Below are 24,717 nucleotides of genomic sequence, written 5' to 3'. Positions count from 1 at the left end.
TGCTGGTACCTGAGAATTTCACAGTTAAATCTAGAAATTAGATATTTGAGGATTTCATGATTGGCAACGAGAGATTATCAAAATTGGAGCTTTAGGATGTAAATCGTGTTTTGGAAGATATACAACGCCACTTATTGTTGACAATCTTCTAAAATTTCGCCTATTCTGAAAGATCTTGTTATTTTACGCCAGTGGATTGGCGAATTCATATTTAGTCCAATGCTCCTCTCCTTCTCCTTCTCTCTGTCATACTTCAAAGTTTCTCGCCAAGGCGATTGCCCCCTCTGTTTCCGGTTCCCGTAAGAGGACGCGCGACATTTCCATCACCTGTAGATCCTCTGGTCTGCGGCGAAATCCTCTTTCGTCGAACGAAGAGAGCGTGAGGAAGGAAGAAGGCTCGCGGTGGGAGAATTAACAAAAAAATGAAAAGCGGTGGTGGAGGGAGCACCGAACATACGGAACGTATGACGGGTGGGATCCACAGATATACCTACAGTTCGTGTCGGTAGCGGATAAAGCTACGTCCGACTCGAGAGATCGATCGTGTAGATCCTGAGCTCGCTGCAACGCGATCGCGTCGATAAACGATAATCACGTTACCCTTGGAGAGAGTAAGACAAGAGAGTCTTACCGAATTCTATTCGTTTCCGTAACGTATACTACCGAACATTTCATATGTTATAATATAATATTATACGTTCTCACCCATAATTCGTTGGTCATTTGGTAAACGTAAATTGAAAATGTATACGCTGTACGGTTACGAAATGGAGGAAGTCAAACTACACATTTTGTATTTGCTATATGCTAGACTGTTAATCCTAAAACTGGGAAGGTAATGATTGGAATAGTTAGATGGAAAACTATACGCGCCGTTGCTTTTTAATCGCCAGTTTACATAGTAATTATGCGGTCTTAAAAGTAAAATAGCATGAGGGAGAAGTAATAAATGCCAAGGAATAAATACGGTGATATCATTGATAGATTAGATGAAACATTTGCTGATTTTTGATGCGTGAAAGTATCGTGAGTTTCTAAATTACCATCATCAATTAAAGATATATGAATTATACATCGTTATTGACGTCTAGGAATATTTTACTACAGCCGGAAGTTAAATTACTACATTTAAGAGAAGAGTTAAACACGATCTTATATTACTTGATCATTAGGTAATTTCTTCATGATAATCATTACTTTTCGCGACGTAGCAGTTTAGATAGTAATTTTACAAGTTCAGAAGATTGATTTAAACTTTAATTTAATACATAAAAATGTGAATTTAGAAAAGAATGATTTTTAATCCTTTGTAATTGAAATTTTTCGAGTACTTCCCTAAAAAGAATCTACTCTTGGGGAACAGAACAGTTCGAGAAATATGCATATCGATTGAAGCGTTAACGAGTTTTCCGTGAGAAACTCACGTAATTGCAGTCATGCGTTTAATTATTCGCGAGAAATAAATCTAATGGAAAAGAAACATGCGAAGACCGATAAGAAAACAAGGTTTCCAGAGTGTATAGTATTAGAAGCATATTTATTTACATTAAACAGAAAATCAACTTATAAATGAGAATTATTCCTAAAAATAAGAATCCTGAACATCTTTGCTTTTGGAGAATCAACGATGCTGGAAATCAGTCAAAATATACATTTTACATTACACGAAACAACTAGAAGATCGTTACTATGAACAGTTTTACTGAATTAAACAGCATTAAAATATGTACATTTTTCTTTGCATGGTATACACTTACTTGAATTCTTCACGTAGTGTTAGTAAAATTTGATTTATAAATTAAATATTTCCTCAAAAAGTGATTCAATTTCAGTGATTATCAAAAAGGATAATCTTTATACAGGGTAAAACGTTACCTTAAAAAATAGGAAAATCAAAGTGACACGAAAAAGGATCCTCTACTTGTTTTAAACAATATATAATAATCCTTATACGATCCTTGTCATCCCTAACTTATCACTCATCACAAATTCAATGCACCCGATCCACAACTCGATCTTCTACTGTCTCGATCGAATATTTCTCTTTTTACGTACATCATTAGCTTCTATACTCTTCTCATCTTCCCTCGAATCTCCTCGGTCCTTCCATCCATGAGAACCACCTTGGTCCCAATCAAGATTCACTGGTACTGGCTCTTGAACCCAATAAGGGAATGGCTTCTCTACTGGTACTGGTACCGGCTTTGTCACATACACTTCATACGGTCTGTCCACCGGTACTTTGATTGCTACTGGATAAGGTTTCTTTACCTCCACTTTAATTGGTTTCTCCACAGTATACGGTTTTGGCACTGGTACCTTTATCGGTATCAGTACCGGTCTTTCCACAGGTACAGGGAAAGGTGTATCGACTGGTACCTTAACCTCAACAGGGTACGGTTTGGCCACAGGTACTGGATACGGTTTAGCGACCTCCACAGGGTACGGTTTTGGTATTGGGACTGGATAAGGTCGATTTACGACGACCTTGACTGGTACTGGTACCCTCTTCTCCACTTCATAGGGTTGTGGTACCTTAACCGGTACTTTGACCTCGTAGGGCACTGTCTTATCGACGGTGTACGGCTGTGGTACCGGCACCTTCACCTCCATCGGTATCTTCTTCTCGACGGTGTACGGCTGGGGAACTGGAATTTCCACTTTGTACGGTACCGGCCGATCCACCTTCACTCCGTATGGTACCTTTTTCTCCACTGTGTACGGCTCTGGTACCTCGACAGGTACATTTACGAACACTTTGACAGGGTATGGTACTTTTTTCTCAACTGTGTAAGGGTGTGGTACCGGCATCTTCACCTCGTAGGGTATATGTTTATACACAGAATATGGTACTTTTTTCTTTACAGTCACAGGTACTGGAATCTTCTTCTCAACTGTTAACACTTTTGGCCTTTCCCAAGCTGAAACCTGTTGCAGAGACAAATCGCTCCTTGGAAATCTTTTCCAACCTTCGTTTCTGATTCTACTTGGCCATTCTTTAAACGACCTTGATCTGAATCTTCTGGAGTACCCCCAGTCCTCCGTGTCGTCCTCTGGTTCTCCTTCATCTTCTAAAGACGAGAAATGACTCTCGTGAGTGAAATCCTCGCGATAAGGAACTTTTCGCGTGTTGGAGTAAGATTCCCGAATTTTCTTTGATTCAGTAGTGACATTTCCGCCTTCCAACGCTTTTTCCACTGCTCTTTCGGCTGCCCTTTCCGCGGCCTTTTCTACAGCGAGCTCCGCTGCCCTTTCGAGGTCCTCTTTTCGGGTGGCAGAACAAGTTAGGATGATAGAGAAGCATAATAATGCGATAATGCTTTGCTGCTGTGTGAAAATTTCATAAATATTAGTTGAAAGCGTTGAATTTTGATGAATTAAGGAAGAGAGTAAAACATTTTTTAAACATTTTTAAAACGTATTTTTGGAAAATGTTATCGAATGAGGGTGTATCATTGTTTTATACAAGATGAGTAGAAGATTCGATGTATACATCGATTTCCATGAAAAAAAGTATCAAAATAATTGGAATTTAGTATTTTCTAGTACTACTTGCAATTGAAATGTCGATTAAAATTTCAAAAGAGAAATAAAATGATATAGTTCACCTTTGATCCGTTAAAATATTCGCGAAAGGAGGAAAAGGAAGAATCTACTTAAAGAAACTCAAAGGTTGAAGATTCGAAATACCAACCAGTCGTCCCATGATTTTTCCTAGCCGCGGCGATAGATCAAGGTGCACTGAATCCAAACGAATGCTGCTCCAGTATTATTTATACACGGTGGACAACTTTCGCCTGTTCAACCAGCTAAATCTTTATAGACTTCGCGATATCCAGCTTGTGACAATTATCCACTGTTAAACGGTCATTGTTTTTCATGGGAATGGTCCAGCGGAAACGTACAGGCATTTATTATTCGACTCGTAAAACTGTTTTATTTCCAGAGAAATAATTTTAGAACATTTTTGCCGGATATTATTTTCACGGAAGCAATTACGATCGAAGGGAAGAATTTTCTATAATCAATCGCTTGAATACCTTTTTAATTACTCACAGATACTTAAATTGTAATCGAATAAGCGTGAAATTTCTATCTTTTAATTTTTAATTGTATAATTAAACGTAAAGTTTGTGATGTCAACTAGAATTCGAACTAGCACTAGAAAATATTAATATTTTCAGAACATAACATATAAATCTGCTGCATCAATTTTCTAAGATTTTTCTAATAAATATTTTCATCTTTGTCGATGTATCATTGCATATCGTGTTAAGGATGAAAATTTTCTTTTACATATATGATATGATTTTTCAATATATACGCGTGTATAAAACATATATTTCTTTATAATTCATTGCAGCAGCTATAAATCGTTAAAAATTGGACATTTGATCGGTTTAAAAAATACCAGGAATCTTCCAATCATTCGATATATTTCTTTGTGTAACGTATCAGAAATAAGTTATTTCCCATGTCACTAAATTATTCAATGACGTTATCTAAAACGATTTAAACTTTCCGTCACCTAATCGTATCCTAAACTAAAAAAAATTAAAAGTGGAAGGAAAATAACAAATTTACACAACTTCAAAAACCATGAAAATCTATTTATGATGCACCAACGCAAAGGTTCTAGTTCATTAATCTGATGAAAAGCTCGCTAGGAAGGCAACGCTATTTGCGTTCGTCGGATGAAAGCGAATGACCACTTTCTATAAGCAATCGTAAAACTACGCGAACCCTGAACTACTACGAAGCCACGTTTTTCTATTCTCTGGAGCGAACGTTCCAGAATTTCTATCACGGAACTCGCTACAAACAAAAATTGCAACTATAGTAATCTATCTTTTGTTACTAGTCGTCCCTTTCGTAATATTGCATTTGTACGCTCAGTCAGCCTTCTCGCATCCTTAGGTTTCTTTCTTACCGTAGATCTTCATCGATCACACGAGCCATTGAGTTTCTCGTGTCTGGAACAAGTGAAACGAAAACCGGTATAAAAGTTCTTCGTGGCAGTCTTGCCATTTTAAATCGCGCCGCTTTCTTCCTCTGGCTCGACAATCAGATTAAATATATTCTCTGGTTCGCAACTTTGCGTGTCTTACGTTGAAAAATTTTCCAATCAAACAGATTCATAGCTAAACAGGAAACGTAGAAAGTTTCGACGAAAGTCACGAAACTTGATTCTGTTGTTCCCGAATTGAATTACTGAAATTGAGATGAGCGTATTACGATTACAATTATCATGTTACGGAACGTATAGCGATATTAGATTTTCTTAAATAAAAATCACATAATTTCGAAGCTTCATTCTGGGAATGAAATTTGAGAAATATTTTTCGAGTAAATAGAAGAGATTACGATTATTCTTTGGTCGACTATTACGTTTATTTTAATCATGTTAGAATTGTGTAATTTTCTGTCGAGTATTACTAACGTTACTATTAGTTACGAGGAAAGTCTCGATCATGGTCGGAAGTTATGTCGTGGAAGTTCCATACGAATCAACAAGGAACATCAATGCAGTTAATCGGAACGAAGGCAAACGTGACCGGAAGGAAATCGATATCTTGGATTTCGTTGCATTTATGTAAAAAATATATCGTATCTTTTATCTAAATTATTCCAATGTTGTTTTCGGCCCTTATATGTTTGCAAATTTATATTCGAACGTTATCTTATTGGAAACTTATAGAAATAAATTAACTAAGAATCGTAATATCGATATTGCTTTTACATAAATAGAAATTATTTAAAGAGCAATAATTACTAATGGCATCAATGCGCATGTACTACGGCAGAAACTATTCTGTCGATACGCAAATGCAGAACCAGAAAATGGATTCCAGGGAATGTAGGTTGCAGTTCAAGTTTAATAATCAATGATATAGAAATTTTGAAATTCGCTACCTTTGAATTCTTTTTAATAAAACCAATTCTCCTGAAATTCCTTTGAAATTGGTTAATACTGGTTAAACTGCAAATATTTGTACAATTTCATATCCTTGTGGCCACAAATTGAAGATAGAGAACCTAAACAGAAATTAATTTCCTTCTGACCCTCCTTCTCTCACTTTAAGAGCCTATACTTTAGATATTTTATATATTTTTACATATAATATACGTTTACATTTCCTACAAATGAGTAAAAATCCACAATCTAAGTTCTAAATAACTCTAGTAACTCTAAATAGCTCTAAATAACTCTTCGATTCCACTTACGGTATTTGTACACACAAAAAGAAACGGAGAGAGCTACTCAACAATTACCATTGACTCCAAATTTCGCACTAGGAGACGCCCTAACAAAACAAAATTACTCTAACGTTCACCATGCTATTCACGTTCATCGCTTTCAATCGTGATATTTAACCTCGTCCACATCCTTTTCCTCTTCTACTGGTACAGAAACGGGTACTTTAACAGCATAGGGAACAGGCTTCTCAACAGAGTAAGGCACAGGTTTCGTCACGTGGACAGGTATAGGTCTATGGATTGGTACCTTCACCAGCACAGGCACCGGTTTTTCCACGGTATAAGGTACCTCCTTTTCCACAGGATATGGTGCTGGTACCGGAATCTTCACTTTGACAGGGATAGGTTTATCAACAGTTACAGGTACAGGTCTTGGTACCTTAACTGTCACAGGTACAGGTACTGGTTTATCAACAGGATAAGGGACAGGCTTGGAAACTAGCACAGGATATGGTTTAGATACCGGTATCGGTATCGGTTGTTCCACCTCGATTTTTACAGGATAATGCACCACTTTTTCGATAGGATACGGTTGAGGCACGTGTACCGGTACTTTTATTGCTACTGGAATTTTTCGTTCGATAGGAATTGGTTCGGGTATTGGTACCTTAACTTCATACTGAACTTTCTTCTCTACTGGAAAGGGGTCAGGTATATAAACCTTGAAAGGTACCGGACGATTGACTGGTATTTGGACCGGATAAGGTACTTCTTTGATCACTGGTACCGGTTTAGGTATCTTCAGTGGAACTTTGACGAAGACTTCTACCGGGTATGGTATTTTCTTTACGACTGGGTAAGGTTGTGGTACAGGTACTTTGATGGGGTACGGTATGTTCTTGACGATGGGATATCGTATCGTTTTTTCGACTGGATAGGGCACTGCAACTTTTTTTATCACGGTTACCATCTTGTGCACGTCCTCGTGCACGTGACGGCCTAGAACTTGACCCTCTCGGGGTACTCCGGCTGGTATATCGTTGGATTCTGGGATGTAGAGATCGTTGCTGTTGACTACCACTTCTTCGAGATTTTGCGCTTCTGCTTGCTGGTCTTCCAAGGGTTCATTGTAGGAATCGTCTGTAACGATTTCGTTTAATTTATGTACCGTTGATGTAAATATAAATAGTATAACGATCGGTATATTATATAAAAAAAATGTGTTGTGCAAAAATACTAGACGAGGAAAAGAAAAATTTGCAGTCTCACGGCTATAGGTTTTTATTTTAATGAAAATGGACTTCTTACAAAGCGCTTACTATAAGAAGATATTATAACCGATAAATTTACGTACACGTTTCTTCTACCGACTTTGTAGATCTTGGTCTCCGATCTGTCCTCTCCAAAGCACCGCTCGTTTTCTCTTCAGCAACAGGAAAGTTTCGTTCTTGTTTAAAGTACTCCCGTGGCCGTATCCTCATAGTTTGATAACATTTGTCAGAAATCGAAACTTGTTTCCGATTAATACGATGACCAGACGATGTTGCCACGGCGAATATCAACAAGATTGCCGTATTTCTCTACAAGTGGAACAGATGAATTTTTTACAAAATTTATAGCATTCTCGAAATTCACTTTTTAACATGATCACACGATATTCAGACACTTGGATGCAAATTTGGACATTCTTCTCGTTCCTCTCTTGTTTCAGAACGTACCATGTAATTCATCGTATAGATTAAGATCCTGGTGTCTGTAGGATTGAAAATTCTAGCTAGAAAATTACAAACTAGACAATTACTAGGTAAATTACGTGGTTCTACTGGATTTTTAAGAATTTGCGATGCACGTTCCAAACTGGACAGAAGTAAATCAGTTCTGTCGATTTACTATCTTTTATATAGTCGTTCCTCCATCCAGAGCGTGTGCACAAGTTGATGGATTCACCAAGAGGGGACGCGCCTTCGCTTTCGCGTCTTTTGTCGAGAGTGAAACTCGTCCAGATAACGTCCCGGTCAGGCGCTATCGATTCGAAGAACCTAACTCTTGTTCAAATAGAATGAACAGAATCAAACATCTAGAAATGGAGCGACACTGAATGTTGGTGAACGAGTTTCAGTCAAGTTCAGTCGGTGTTTTCACGCCTTTTGCGACAACGTTTTTCCCTGTTGCGACGACCTTGAAATGCATTCCATCGAGAATGCTGGCCGCAACCGATCTCGATACGAGTCACGCACGGAACGAAAGCGAAAGATCGCCTGACTTTCGCAGTCTTCGAGTGATATGCTTGGGATTTCTAGTCAAAACCGGTGCTTAATAAATTTAGCATATTTTTTCAGGTTCTTCGTTTCTAACAGAAGATATCGAGTTAAAGATAATAAAGGGTGGAAAATTGAAACTGAGATCGTAATTTCAAGAAACAATAATTCTAAATAATAGAAATAATAAAATTGCAGAGATTACATATACACGACTTTATCTCGAATAATCTAAACAGATTGAAATTTGTTTTACACGTGGTGCTAAAATTTTCCAAATATCCTATTATTCTGTAACGCTAATAGAAGATACTGACTGCTAACAAATGTCAGATCCACATATGTAAGCAGAGAAATTAAGCGAATCAAGTTCTAACATTTATGGCCTTCCGGATACCAACCGGAAAGATGTAAGCGACAAACCGTGCAAGACATTCACGGTCATGGACTATGTCGATGGAAACTGTGCCGCGGTTGTGGCCATAATCGAGCAAATGGTGGACAGTTCTTCGAAAAGATACACGTAATCGAAAAAGGGGAACATTGGCCGCGGAGAAAATATGGAATCGCGTTAACTGAGACCGTTTTATGGAAATTTCTCGGCGGACACGCGATGATCACGGGACCGTGAATGAATTCTGATCCTTTTCTGCTTTTTGGTAGCGTTTCTGTCATGCTTAATACACCATGCAAATTTTTTCCATGCACGTTGTTACTGACAACTGGTATCGCTCAGCAGAGAGTATAGTTTTCTTCTTTCATACAGACACGAAACACGTTTCAAAGAATTTTTAGACATACATATATGGGCATTATGGAGGAACTGTGTTTTAAAATATTTCGAGAAATCTGCAAATCGTTATCAAAATGTTTCGAACGCATTCGTTTCGTAATTGTTTATTTTTATATTACTTTTTAGTGTTCAGGAAATTTTTATTCGTATTTTTGCATCGTTACGTCACTTCTTTGCGTACACGCATAACATATTCGTGAAAAAGGCCAAAATATTCGAATACTCTCGTGAGCATTACAGGTTAAAATTGTAAGAAGAAGTCATTAAGAAATCGTTCGAAATTAAGAAATAAAAATTTCACTTTCAGATATCTGAATTTTTAAAGTGCACACTACTAGAACTAAATTCTGGAGTCAATATGCAAATAACTTTCTTTTTATCCTTAATGATATGGTCATTACCATCAAAATTATTAAGCATGAGAAAACTCCATTCATGCAGCGCATTTACGAATTTGGGTATCTTGTAATTGATTAATTATTGAAATCATTACGATGTCTATAATTAAATTGAAGTCCCTCTAACGATATGTAAAATCGGCCTTATTGTATTAATTACGATTATTTAATGGATAAGCCATTGAATAACGAGGCGGAGTCACGCGACCGATTACAAACGAGACCTCTTGATGGAGAAAAACCATCTTGATTAATTAAAAGAATCCAGCTTCGTTACATAGAGCGCGTCATTAGCATAATTGGCCGTCTTCGCTTTTGATGCGTACACGGTGTATACTAACGAACTATTATTTATAGCAATTGTGTGCCGCGCTAAAGACGATTTATCGGGCGTTCCACTCTTTTAAAGTTCTATTACGATCAGCGATTTAGAAAGATTTCAATTTAAATTTCCGGTCACAGCGCCATTTATCTCGAATTGAAATCTAGTCATTATACGATTTATCGAATATTCGGTAGTGTCGCTGGTAGTATCATTTCGAATGAAGTGTTGTAACTGCAGTCGATATTGTTTCCCACAGTTGCTTAATTTTAATTTTCTTATATAACGATTCGATTGTCTCTGCGAACTTAAAACAGGATATTATTTTCATTTAGCGATTCAGTCTCGAATTTAACTTTTTTCTTTAACTACTCAAATTCCCAACACGCAAAAGTGAATATACCGATCATTGTAAAATTCGTACGGCTTCTTTACCGACGCTCGCTACGAGTAAAAGTTGAAGAAACTACCGAGCTATGCGCAAGTAGCGTTGCAGGAATGAAAATTTAGTTCGTAATAAGAAATCACTAATTAGAAATATCAGGAAAAATTAACGTATAAATTTATATCGATATATACTTATGATAATAAAATAAAGGAACGAATAAAATGAAAAAGTTACGCACATGCCAGTTGTCCAAAATTTCACTAATTAAAAAAAGAAATGAAAGAGAACACCACAGGAACCAAGGTACAAAGACCTAGATGCAAGTAGAAACGCTCTTTGCCCTGTCAAAAGTCGCGAAAGGAGATTAGGACTGTTCCGGTCGGACACGAAGCGGCGAGTTTCTCTCCCATGACTATCTTTCGTACGAAGGGGAGGCCTCTCTCACTTTCAGCCTCGGTGGAAGTCGCGTGCGGTTCGATTGCATAAGAGTTGCCGGCTTGTTCGATGGACGAGCACGAAGCGTGTGATTCGTGAGTCAAGTGACTGCTTGGGCACGGTCGAAGTGGGTCGAAGCGCAAAAGTCAAACTCATTGTATATCATGAATATCGTTACACGAAAAAATTGAACATGGAAATTCGACTTTCGTTTACCGTGACCTTGCAAGGAGAAAATATTTCTTTATTTATATTCTCGATACGTTTTTTTACGTTTTTTTTTTTTTTTGTTCATTTCCACTTTCGGTTTGTTCGTTTAAATTTTCTCTCTTGCTTATTTATTTTTCTGCTTGCTACTGAATTGCAAACGTCAACGTGGGAGAATGAAATAAGTCGTGGGCGTGATCCGTCGGCATACTCGGCTACTTCAGGCCCGAGCTAACGACGCGACATCAATTAACGATTCCAACGAACAGAGAGCCACGTGCGCGAGTTTCTTTAATTAAAATAATGCTGCTGCTTTTTCGAGGAGTTCGCACAAGGCACGCGTACATTGAAATCGTATATAGCCGAAGAACCCATCGGGGTTGCTTAACGAACGCGCAACGAAGATAATTAAAGGTTACTGTTGAATCGTTGCTAAAGTTTCCGGTGCTTCCATCGAACTTGTACGCCTTGTCGATAATCGCTTTCCCTTTGGCGGTATTGTTCAAGACTGACATACGCGCAGAAATTGTCAGGCTCGCTCGAAAATTCAGAGCCACTGGGAATTGCTAATAAAAAGAGGGAAAAATAATACGTTCGATATAAGACGAAAGAAAGGCGAAAATCGATAAGATCGCCTTTTCACGAATCTTTTCCCGAGTATTCTGGTAATTCCGTGGAAAGTGGATATGGGTCAAAGAACAACGAGCTGTATATCGGTGCAAATTACGAGGACACGTTGATGGTAAGGGGCGATCAAGAGCATCGATTTGGCAGGCCCGTGTTGGCAGCGAGAGAAGTGGGTCGTGGCTCTGCCATCCAGTTTAGCGTGTCGTCGATAGAGCACGCGAATCTTCCGTGCACCTGCACGCATGGTCGGTGGGACTATTGGAAGAAAGTTTCAAATAGAAAGTGAAACTCGCGAATTCGCAAACTCTGTCCCTTCGATCGAAGCACGTGGAAAGCGAGCATCCGATCGTGACACGGATTCTCCCACAGCCTTGTAATAATATCGACGTTTCGAGGACTATCGATCGACAGAGAACGTGAAATTGTTTTTGAGATAGTCGATGATAAATATCGTTGTAGAATAGTTAATGAATAGGAACGGCGAGAGACGTCGGTGAATCGAGCACGCGGAAAACGAAAGTGGAAATTGTTAAACTAGTCGTGACGTCGCGTCGGTCGAAGGAATCCGAGGGAAGGTCGTATCGAGCGTGAAACAATACACCGTTCGATATTATTTAGGTTATTAATATTTATAATTCGTACAAAAATACATGTATTCTGCTATTTCGGTAGAAAAAAAAAAGAAGGTGAGATAAGCGAGCTGTTGGTCGAAGATCGCCAAAGACGGGCTCCAACTATGAATCTCTCGATTTCTTCGTATCCATGACTCGTGTCGCCATGTTTGCGGGGTTTGTTACGATCGACCTCGGAGGAACCGGTCTCTGGAGCGGCGCGATGTGTTCGTTAGACTCGCGGCTCACCCCTGTCGCGATCCAGGTACATGAAGAAATACGTGAATAGACGCGTGCCATCGAGTACCGTTCCCTTCCGACTCTCGTCAATTTCATTTCTTCTTTTCTCTCCTCTATTTTCCTAAAGCTGCTCGTCGATTGCTCGATGTCGCCGGCACGTGATTACCATCCGAAAGATCGCTCGAATGGTAATCAAGCCGGAACAAACGCGACTGGAACGAAGTTAATGATAACCGTGGCCACCCGCCCACTCGCTGCTGTAACCAATGTCATGTACCGAAACTGCTACTGGTACTTTAACTGGGTACGGAACAGGTTTCTCGACCGGGTAGGGCACCGGTTTTTCGATGTGAACTGGATACGGTCTGTCTACTGGAACCTTAACTTCCACCGGCACCGGCCGATCCACGGGGTAAGGTACTGGCTTCTCGACCGGATAGGGCTGTGGTACCGGTACCTTTACCGGGACAGCGACTGGCTTCTCCACCGGGACTGGATACGGTCTGTCGACTGGTACTTTGACTGCGACTGGCACTGGTTTTTCCACTGGATAGGGTACTGGCCTGTCGACGTGCACGGGGTAGGGTTTGAGTACTGGCACGTGGATCGGACGATCAACAGGAACCTTCACCGGAACCAATTTTTCCACTGGATAAGGGGCTGGTACATGGACTGGAACTTTGACCGGCACTGGGACTGGTTTCTCAACTGGATACGGTTGTGGCACTGGTACCTTTACCGGATATGGTACGTGTTTCTCCACGGGGTAAGGCTGTGGAACCAAAACTTTGACGGGGTATGGGCGATCGACGGGTACGTGAACCGGATATGGAACCTTCTTTTCCACGGGGTACGGTTGGGGTACGTGTACTGGAACCTTGACGAGGACCTTGACTGGATAAGGCTTTTCCACCGGGTACGGTTGCGGTACTGGAACCTTCACAGGGACTGGGTAGGGTTTCTCCACGGGGTAAGGCACGTGTTTCTCCACGGGATATGGAACAGCTACGTTCTTAACAACAGTCACGGTCTTGATGTGTTCATGTCCACCATCGTAGCCACCATAGCCACCGCCATAGCCGCTGCCGCTTAATTCCAGACCACTGTGTCCACCAGATCCGATGTCATAACCACCGTCGTAGCTGTAACCGTAACCGAGACCCAACAGACCGCGTTTCTCTTGTTTTTTCGTAGAATTGTCTTCCACCGAAGCTTCTGCTTTCTCGGACGTCTTCTCCTCGGCCCACGTGGACGAAACCAACAGGGCGATCGCTGTCGTGTAAACCTAGAAAACCACATCGGAACGTTAGTATTTGGTCGAAGGCCGGATCACATAGTCGACTAGACCGGCTATGAAAACGAAAGTGATTCGAGAGACCGGTTGTAAACGGATCGTACGAACGATTTCGAGTTTCTAGATCAAAAGACACCGGCTGAGTCGCGATTACTAGGATTTTTAGGGAATCCCCAGAAGCTGGATCGGATTCTATTGCAACGAGATCACTGTGCGCGAATCTACGAATCGACGTTACGGTTCTTGGAAGTACAAATAAGTTACAATCAATTTGCTGGAAAGCAACGTCCCGATACGGAAACTACAGAACCAGCTCGAGATAGAAATCATTCACTGCGCGACGTGAACGCGTAAACGTATCTTTCTGGTCACTACTCGACCCCGTTGTTCCGGTCGCCGGTTTCTCGGACAGGGGCCGACAATCGTTCCCCTTCGTCGTGTCACTCACGTACCAGGATTCTCATTTTTGCTCTCGAGATATTCCAGGTGCGTCCAGAAGTGAACTGGATGCTGATTGCCGTTGGTTCGTCGCCTTATATACACGGCATACTTTCGCCTTCGCCACCCGGGCCCAACACACCGTACCCCCCTCGTTACACCTCTTTGTTCGCGTAGAACGACCACGATCGGCTACCACTCCCCTTTGGGAGACACACGAGTCACCTCCCCACGCCACTCCGAAACGTCCCTCTCCTTAGGCAACAGTTTCGTTTTCTTCGTCGTCCGGGGCATCCCCACTGTTGACCACCGTGGATTCCACTATTATGCGGATACCTGACATCGGTACCCCGATATGCGTATGAGTCGTTTCCAGTGCTAGATACCTGATGTAGCTGTGACATTTATTATTAGATTTTTTTTCGAAGATGGAGTTTCGCGGAATTCCCGGTGAGTTTGAATTGTTGGTTGGACAGGTTAGGACAGGCTGCTGTTTAAGCGCTTTAAGACCGATCTATTATATGTGAATTACGTGACAGCTGAATTTCTCCGATATCGTAATTACTTTATTCTTGGTGAGTTTGAACAGAAGTAGATCGGTGGATTTCTGATATCGATCCTGACATCGTGCTGCTTTAGAACAAAAAGTTAATTTTTTCTACTTTCGTTTTTAATACGATTCTCGATCATGGGAATACATATTTGTATTAACAGAATTGATCCTTCACCTACAATTCTATGTTGTAGTTTTCAAAGGTAGTAATATCTTCATTACTTTATTCATATTATTTCTATTCTGTCTCCATTGGATCGTCCTGGTATCCTCGATGAATCGAAATTCTTGCGCTAAATTCTTCCTCCGTTCAACCTTGTCTCGTAACAATATTTTAGTCGCAATAATATTTTGCACAAAGAAAGAAAATTAGTTCCCGATTTATACGTTTCGTCTCGCCTGTGAAATCCTAATTGCTTCATTAGCGACATTTATATTCGAAAGAGAAACATAAGGGGAAAATTTTGGAACGTAATACTCGTGCATCTGACGTAACGTGTTAAATGTCTCGTATACAAAAATCTCTCTGTCACGTTGCATCCGCACTCGTTCCTTTCTCCGTAGTTTCGCCCCAACTTCCGACTGTGCGTAATTCGCATACCAACCTGTTGACGCGTCGAAAATATCTCTCTTTAATAGTCGCATCTCCTATATATTTCTTCTCTTATTCTAAACCTCAACCTCATTTGTAATCTCCATAGAACGCAATTAATCGACGAAGTATCGAACACAAAGGGTTCTTTCTATTTCGATCGACGTTTCAATACTATTTCTTAAGTCTCTACATAGAACTCGATACTATTGCGGTACATGAAATTTGCGCAACTGGCCCAATTCGACGAATATTATCCTCTTTTTTCCAACCGGACATGATCGTCGCTGGTAGACGATAATCGAATCGGTGCAACACGTTCCAACTCCTCTTCCCTTTCTCCCTGTTTTACCGTTCCGTTTTCGTCCTTCCTCTCTCGACGGTAACCTCGACGGTTACGTGTGCACCAAGCCGTAGGTGCTCACCCGTAAGGATTTATCCGCCGCCAATCTCGTGGGTGCAACCATTGCTCTCTTTCATGAGACACGCGGTCCTACGTCACGATTTCCCTCTCTTTTCCTAGTTTGTCCCCGGTTCCGTTTATTGCCGCTACCGATTAAAAATCTGAAACCGCTTCTAGCATTTTTTCTATAGAAGAAGAAGAAAGTAAGAAATAACGCGATTCATTTTTTACTTTTATTCTCGTAATTAACGATGTTTCAATTTTGTTTCCTCCTTTAATTCATATGCCCCGTACAGCTCTTATTAATTGTGATAATAGGAGCCGATGAGCGATGTTCGGATAGCTGAAATTTACCGACAATTTCCATGCAAACGTTTAGTTGCGTACCGAACGTGTACGTCTTGAAAAAATAAAAGTTCTACGTAGGATTTCTCAGTTAAAAGCTATATACCTTGATACACTGTAAGGTACTTGATACGATATTTCATGAGATAATTAACTCTCCATAGTATTCGCAATTTTATATACATACGATTGATCGATAGGAATACATTTCTACGTAAGATCGGACACGAAGACAAGAAATCGAATCCTTGAAACGTTTTAATCTTTAAACTACGAATATACACGTGTTATATCTTATAAAATGTCTCGCATTGCTATTAAAATTTGCAAATTCTCTTCTCACCAAATATTTTGTAACATACACACACACACACAACGCCTACTCGCACGATGGTCGTTAGGAATGTATAATATACAATCGATGCTGACCACTCGCGAGATCGTTGGATCGTTACGTAACGACTGTACATGGCGAGATTCTCGCGATTACCGTGCGCACGATTTACATTCGATCGAAGGGAAATTGATGGTCGAAATGTGGGCAGTATATAAACGATCGAGAATTGGCTTTATTTATAATAAATCACGCGCGTTAAATCGAGGTGTTTTATTAATAAGAATATGAGTTAAGGCGAGACTTCATTTCGCCGTTCGACCGCTAGAAAAATAAAATCTTAAGAGGAATCTACGAGGAACAGGATTTGAAAGTCGAATCCATTTGACAGCATTCGAATTATTATCTAACGTTAGATGGAAATATCGGAGATCGACGTTTCTGCCGGTCTTTGGATCGATTTGACTAAAATGATGGAAACAAACTGTCGCTTGTAAATCACTAGCCCTGCCACTCACAACGAAGGCTTCTCCTTGAATTCAATTACCGTCGTTTTCCTCGCCTCGAGATGGAGCTTCGATCTTTACGGCCTATCGTCGATTTCTATCTTGAACCAAGCACGTGGGCAGAAGCTCAAAGATTAACGGATAAAAATTCGCCAGAATACGCGTATTCTCGCTGCTGCGTAACCGTCCGACAGACTTTTTTATCCCGTCCAATTTCACCTCTCTTAGTTACGTTCGATGATATCAATCGTAATAGCCACCTTGGGTTTCTTTCCTTTTTTTTTTTTTTTTCTCTTTCACTAACAAAACGACGATCAAGGATAAAATTTAGGCGAAAGAAACTTTCGGAGAAACCTTGGACTTCGAAGATATGGCCTAACATTCGTGATTCGCTGAAAAATCGATATCTCGCTCGCTATACCTTGTAGAATTCAAGATTAGCATCATCCTTTGCCATCGACTCCCTGTTATCCTTGTTACCTGATTATTCAGATTGGTACTGCCGCTCGCATGTATAATCACGAGAGACGAACGGAGGCGGACAGTGATTTAAAACGTTACAATATGTCGCGTGATTACATCGGTGAGAAATACATTTTCTTATGAAATGTTCTTTGAAAATTTCAACGTTAACTATGTGCTTGTATAAAAACAAAAAGCGTACAGGTTTTGAGCAGTTTAACTTGCGACGGGCTCGCTTTCAACTCATTTCTACAAAAGCTCGTTTCTACGAAAAAAAGCAAGTAGGTTATCGACGAAAAAAAGCATTTAACGTGCGCACTGACGAAAGTAAGAATTCGTCGCGCGAAAGTGAAACCAAAAATCTCGGTCATAAAACAACCACAGCGTAATTACGGATCGTTATGAAACTATCGACGCTCCAATCGAGAATCGGCCTGGCGACATTCCTTACTTTCGCGATCGCAGTCGTAATAATTTCCTCCGAGAGGCCACGAGGCAGCCTCTTTTCGATGGAAAGTAGACGAACAAGAGCGTAACAACGATCCGCGAAGGATAGTCCCCGCGTTTATTACGTAAAGGTCGTCGTCGATGAAGAGTCTCTGTGAAACGTGTCTCTTTCTTTTTCTCTCTCTCCCTCTGTGTTCTTTCCATCTTCCTTCTTTTTCACTTTCATCGCGTTACTTCTCCGAGAAAAGATCTATCCGAGAAAGAACAAGCACGACCTTCCGCGGAATCGTTGAAAGGAATCCTAAGCGGCAAATCGACCTTGTTGACATTGACCTTGAAGGAGACGTCACGGTTTCTTCGTGGTTCGCAAAAAGTCGCCACAGTTGAGGTCGTTAAACGCTTCGTCAATTAATCGGCTCACGATCACCTCTCAATTCTTACTTCTGAATATCTATTTGATAATTTTTGATTCGTCTCCGCCGTACCGTGGATTTGTTATTGGCGAAAGTTCTCTGAGAAATTTTTCTCGGTCGATCGGTGTCGATACGCTGATGCGCATTTAAATATGAAATTTGTCACAAGGAGATTGCACCACGTACGTTAAGTTCATTTTCTCCTATGTTTCGCAGAAACTTTGTGGCAGGGGTCCTTCAGTTTCAACTCTATCGAGCATTGTGCGAAGCGGCTGGACAGAGGAACGTAGACGATCCCAGGAGACCTCTGCACAGATGCGATTTCTACAGAAGCCCGGAAGCTGGCAGGATCTTGGAGTGAGTATTTTGATGGAATATTAACCATGAGTTTATGAGACAAGAACGTCGAATATAATATTAATATTAATTACTTGAATCGTTTTAAGCGAAACGACGATTTTTTTTAAGTAAAACCAAGTAGTATAGCGGTTAGCGCATGTCGTCGAATAGTACTTGTAAGTTGTAATCTACCTGTAAGCACGTTTGGTAGTATATTAGTGCAGGAAGTATATTAGTGCAGGTGGTACTACAAAGCACCGCAAGTCCATAAAGGGTTGAACCAAAATTCAATATTGAGACATTCGGCACCAGTTGCGCGAGTATTAGGTAACGAGAAAAAAGCAACGATAGCCTGTTGTAAAAGGCGAACTTAACGTCTCCGTTTGCCAGAAATATTCTCAACAAAGCGAACGACTTTCTCAACGACATGATAAATAGATTGAACGTAACCGCTGTCCGTTTCTTCTTGTACCTGCTCGCGAGTAACGTTAGCGAAACAGTTTTACGTCTGATTGGACGGCCGCGCGGAAAAGACAGAAAAAAAGAAAGCAGGTGGGAAAGAAAAAGAGCGAAACGAAGTGCAGGAGCGCCACTTTGACAGCCAAAGGCCGCGTTAAACCGTCATAAAACATGAACGCGTAACGTAACTCGGACTAACAAGATTGACAAAGGAACATAGCACAGAAGATGTTTGAACGATTTCGTGAGGATCCGACTAATCGTGTTAGTTTTAACACTACCTCGTTCATAGAAAGTCCATAAGGTCGAAGTATAACGATTAACTAACCGATAGAAAAAGTTCCGCTTTACGAAACACAGCATACTTTCCCTTTTCATCTGCCATATGCCCTGGCCATCATCGCTGGATCATTTTATTGAAGGAATGCTCGAGAATGGAGAAGATATATAGCAAGTAGTTTTCACTACATTCGCAACATCGTGCAAAAATTGTCGATCATTTATCATAGAAATGTTCTACTTTTAGAAATGTTGTTGTACATGTTACTTCGTGTTATTAGACTACGATATGCGAAGTTTCTGATTCTTTTCTATATTCATCTTTTTTTAACAAGTATCGTTATCTTTCGTTTTTAAAATTCATTCTATATATCGTTCCATTACGGAAATGGAAATCTTCTCCTTTATACAAAGTTTTCATCTTTTAACTTTTGCACATACAAATACGATTCGAAGTAATGCAATATTTTAATTATATTATTATTTCTTTCCAACAAGCATGCAACGAGTAGGTGTTTCAATATTCGTGACCTAGCATAAAATCAGCGTAGGTGGTCTAAGACTTTTACGCATTACCATCTATCTCGTGATGATACAAAGACATCGTCTGCGTTCCTCAACATCCTCCGTCGTCCAATACAAAATTACATATTTCTCTAACCCGGTAGTAACTTGAAACGTGTTTGATCTTTGTTCCACCTGATAGAACATAGATTTTTGTATTTTACAGCTGTAAGAACATGGATTTTTCTCTCGACAGAATTTCGAAAGAGGGCACTTTCGTATATTTATACGCCGATTTAATAACAAGTTCGGTTTAAAATTCACGCTTCTCGAAAAAGTAAGAGGAATATTTAAAAAAATTGGAACCACCTAGTTCACCTTCTTGGATATTTCTAACGAAAGATCGCGAAAGGAAGGAATCTCTCGAACGATGAATAAGAATAAAATAAAATCGATAAAAAGATGGGACTCTGTGTAAGATTCTGCGATTAACATATTCCAAGGTACCACAAGCGTAAAGAACGTGTTCCTCGCTTTTAAATAAAACGTGCTGGTTATCGACATCCGAAACTAATTTGATTTCCATAATTTTTCATAAATGTCAACGGACTATGAAATCAGGAATTCCAATTTTGTCTATTAAGCCAGACGGCGAACACGAGGATTGGTTTGGGACATCCGACAAATTTTTTGTCGTAAGGGTTCTGATTTTTTGACCTGATTAAAATTCAAGGCTAACGTTTCCTACTTACATATTCGCATGGATACTCGACTGGCCTGTTCCTTCTGCGATTTCGCTTTAAAATAGTTCAGACGTGTTAGTCGAAATAACTGCAGTCTTTCATTCATGACATATATATTTAATAAATATTACAAAATATTTCCATTCCCTGAGATTATTTAACGATAACGAAACACGCGTGTTAGATTGTACAGGAAAGAGATATCTGGTGTTCCTTTTGTAACAGGTCCTTGCTTGATGAATACATATTATATTTAGCCGAGGCTAACGTTAATAGCGTTGATAAGCGGATAGAACAGTGTCTTATGGGACGATCGAAAGTACACGCTATACTTTTACAAAACCGTGTCATCGATCGGTTACGTGACGAACGATTGCGAAAAACTTATATCAGAATCGAAAAATCAAGTAGTCCACTGTAACATTAGTTAGTTCTCCAATTTCTCGTGCATTGCAGCAAGATTACGCTTGTACAGAAATGCTCGAACTCTTTGTGCCATAAGCTCTGAACGACGCATTAACCCTGAATAAAATGTCGACTAAGTTGAATGACTAGTTTATTTACTTGATTAAAAGGCAAACGACGAAATAACATGTAAGAGTTGCGTGAATTCCACATAATCGAGAAACGTTAAGTATTACATAAACAAGAAAGTTCTATCGTTTCTTTTGTGACAGAGGAGGATGACGCAGACACGTAGAAAAGAACGTATAGAAATATAGTAAAACGTAACAGATACGTTACAAAAACGCCAGTAAATATAATAAATTGATTGTAAAAAAAGATTGCAAATAAAACGTCGTTCTAATGCAAGAAAAATTAACAGGCACCTAATAAGCTGTAAACTGGAATCATCGAATCTCTCAAAAATTCTATCTTCGAGTTTTTGCTTCTTGAAACTAATCAAGTTTCCTTATGATTTTAAGATGATCGTAAAAAGACGTCAGAGAATCTAAATTAGAGAAATAAAAATTTCAGAAAAAATGGCAGAATTGGTATCTGGACGATCTGCTAGACCTTGGCTTAATATATGCTCGTTTGTGACATTTCTCGCGATGCTTTGTCACAGAATGAAAATTCTGATTCAACAATCTGAATCAATCAACCTTGGATTGGAGGAACTTGAGAATTTGTGAAATTTTATTTCAGCAAATCAACTGCTTCCTCCTTCGAAGCTATCGTCAGCGTAATCAAATAAAACATTTTGATATTTAGTTTGACCTATAGGAACGTTGTTCTTCTCTTTTTATATCGCAAAATATCTGCATGAAACACGTATAAAATTGAAATAACATGTTTGCACGTTTAAATTATTTGATTCTGTCGCTTCGCTAATAACGAATGATATCTTCTGCTTCCATTAAACTGATCAATTCCATCTTTTATAAATTGCTCACTTTCATTATCCAGATACACGAATGTTCGATTATAAAAATTGATAAAAATTACATGATGTAATAATTAATAATAGAAAAAGATGGAAAGGAGATAATAACGAGATACGCTCTTCTTTTTCTAGTTTGTAATCGCTGATCAATTATGCGTTCAAACACCTTGAAACACGGAACAAACCAATTTCTTGAGCTATTGCGAAAATTGTGATGGATGGCATGCCAAAAAAACACATAAATAGACTGAGTCCATTGATTATAAATTATTCAGGATTTACAAGAAACCCACGATACATCAGTTTCTAAGCGTTTAACCGTACAAAAAAAATTACAAAATCGGCAATTATGGGAGGATATTGTACACAGACGAAGCTCGCTAACTCGAACTTTAATGGAAGAATCAAAATTTTCAAGTTCTAGAGGTTTCGATTGTATGTGGAATTTTTACTCGAAAAGTATTCGACATAAAGAAGCTTTGTACGAAGGTACAATTATTTTCACCTTCTCGGAAAATGTTATCATTTGATATATATAAATGCATAAGTTAAAGATATGCACGTGGTCTAAGTGCGATGAAGTAGAGATACGACTTGTGTCGTCTTATGTTACTTGAGACAATACTAACGATCGGTTTCTCACATCTTGTGACACGTGGCATAGCTGTAGGCACACTTTCAGTTGCAAAGGCAACGACGATACAGGTTCCACTTGTTAGAGATCTGGCTATTGTAAATTCCAGTTACAGAGGTAACATAATGCATCTGAACGCGTGACAAATAATTCGAGCTAATGTCAGTTTTATTTCGATTTCCAGAGGTCTTCGCGGTAGAGCAAAAGAAAATGAGCTAAGTTGTGGTCTTGTAGAGATTTTCGACCTACAGAGGTTCGAGTTATCGAGCTTCGACTGTAATAATTTATCGTATCGTCGAGTTTGTTTTATTTTATTATATTATATTTCTTTTATTTTCCAACGCGAGGAATCCTCATCGAAAATCTTTTATTTGCATCTCGTCGCGGATGATCACCGAACTTTCGTCCTGGCATTATCTGTGTCTGTTACCTCGGACAGATTGAGATTCCTAATAAGAGTAGGAACATGAGGAAACCCCGGATTATTGGCTGAGATTGAAAGGAACGAGCGATACTTTCAAGGTCCGCCGAAGAGACGTAATGGACAATCTTGGAAAGATCTTCGGATAGAGTTACCTCTTGACGTATATATTGTATAAGCGAGTAGAATATAATGCACGTGGGCGTACATAGAGATGGAACATATCGGAAGAGATCTACTATATCGATCTCGTAGCGATCCGATCGCGTCCCTTGACAATCTCTGGTAGGCTGCGTGATCTAGGTCAACGAGAGAAGAATCTTTGTTCAGTTGCGCAACTTCGGTTGCCAATTTGGTATTTGTATTTTGATTCTAAATTCCGCGTTAGCGAATTTAACTCGACACATGCGACCATCGATTTAACAAAAATTCACGATTCGATCAGAAAATATATTCAGTCACCTGGAAGGAAGGAAGAACTCGAAGAAAATGGGAATTACAGACGTCATTTTTGAAAATTTACTTACTTGGAACGTTCACAAACAAAGTATTTCAAAATTTGGGAAGAAAATATGTAAAGGGATCGGACATGAAGAAGCAAAGAAAGACGAAATGAAACGTCTAGATTAATCGTATCGTTTTACTTTCTTATCAAATAAACCTGTGGTTACAAAGGGTTAAACGATGGCACGCGGCGATGCGTAGCTGCTTTCATTTCTCCCTAAGTAGCGAATGAAGAAATCTCAAGAAACGAGCAATTAAAAGCGATACAACCGTCGGAACGTGCAGCTCGCGGTAATAAATCGTTTCTATCGCTTGGGAGGATCTGCAACTGATTTTCTGCTGCAGTGAAATTATCTGTTTAGGAGGAGCGTAATGCGCGTTCACCGGCCGCTGTAAAAACGTTCAATTGCGCAAGTAGCCAGCTGAGATACTTTTCCGTTTCTAGCGACGATCGTTTCGTCTAAATTCATAAATACTCTACCGTTGCATTCGTGAATTATTTTCGGAATTTAATTTCGTTCGTCGCAGCTGGTGAATCACTCAACGAAATTCATTAAATTATTCACGCGACGATTGTTCAATTTGGTGTCAAACGACCCGTACTGGCCAATTTTCTCTCTCTACACACGCTGCCAATATTATAGTCATTTTCTCTGTTTAATTCTGTGCAACTGATAATTAATTTTTTTTTTTATCGAAAGAAAAACATCTGATAATAGAACGTTTCACGAGCGGAAAAACAGTTTTCTTTCGCAAAACGGACGCTGGCGCCGCGTCCGAGCGATCGATAGATCAAAATCAGCCGAGTAACCATCCTAAGGCCTGACTTCCTGTAATCGAAGGACGATCTCCGGCTCTCGCGTTTGTAGACGCTGTTACGAAACCGATTGCGCCGCGTAAAAACGCGCGTGTGTCGCGTACACGCAGTTACATGAAGAAACTCGGCTTGTTACGCGTTGCACTTCCGTTTTACAAGCCGTGTAACTTTACTCTCGACCGAGAGAGAACCAAAATGAAAGACGCAGGAAGGAAAAGCAGGAGAAGTAAGAAGAAGGAAGCGATATATTTCAAGGAAAAGATTTCTCGATGTAACCGTCACTTTCTGAAAGTTATTCTTCACGATTGGCGAATATTTCTTTCCTTTTCAATTTTTATATTTTTTTTCTAGTTTAATGTCACATTA

The 24,717-nt window shown here is 39.6% G+C and overlaps 2 protein-coding genes and 1 pseudogene across 7 annotated transcripts in view; 1 reads left to right on the top strand and 2 right to left on the bottom strand.

Annotated features, from left to right (window-relative positions):
• Window positions 1-24,717, top strand: part of LOC126924262 (angiotensin-converting enzyme) — a 56,523-nt gene that overhangs the window by 21,030 nt on the left and 10,776 nt on the right. For all 6 annotated transcript variants that reach the window (XR_007713471.1, XM_050738550.1, XM_050738551.1 and 3 more), the window contains exon 11: window positions 18,481-18,621. Coding sequence is in view for 5 of the 6 variants with exons in the window: in XM_050738550.1 (XP_050594507.1) it covers window positions 18,481-18,621 (141 nt within the window). In the remaining variant the exon portion in view is untranslated. The remainder of the gene's footprint in view (window positions 1-18,480; window positions 18,622-24,717) is intronic.
• LOC126924212 (uncharacterized) lies at window positions 1,838-6,338 on the bottom strand (annotated as a pseudogene).
• On the bottom strand, window positions 6,090-14,559 carry LOC126924277 (uncharacterized). The gene is made up of 3 exons (XM_050738577.1): window positions 14,224-14,559; window positions 12,803-13,762; window positions 6,090-6,745 (listed from the first exon to the last, which is right to left on the bottom strand). Exons 1-3 carry the CDS (start codon window positions 14,233-14,235, stop codon window positions 6,359-6,361), a joined length of 1,359 nt encoding a protein of 452 aa, XP_050594534.1. The 5' UTR covers window positions 14,236-14,559; the 3' UTR covers window positions 6,090-6,358.

This window comes from Bombus affinis, chromosome 14 (genome assembly GCF_024516045.1).
Source record: "Bombus affinis isolate iyBomAffi1 chromosome 14, iyBomAffi1.2, whole genome shotgun sequence".
NCBI classification, from domain to species: domain Eukaryota; kingdom Metazoa; phylum Arthropoda; class Insecta; order Hymenoptera; family Apidae; genus Bombus; species Bombus affinis.
This window is presented reverse-complemented; position numbering and strand designations above follow the sequence as displayed.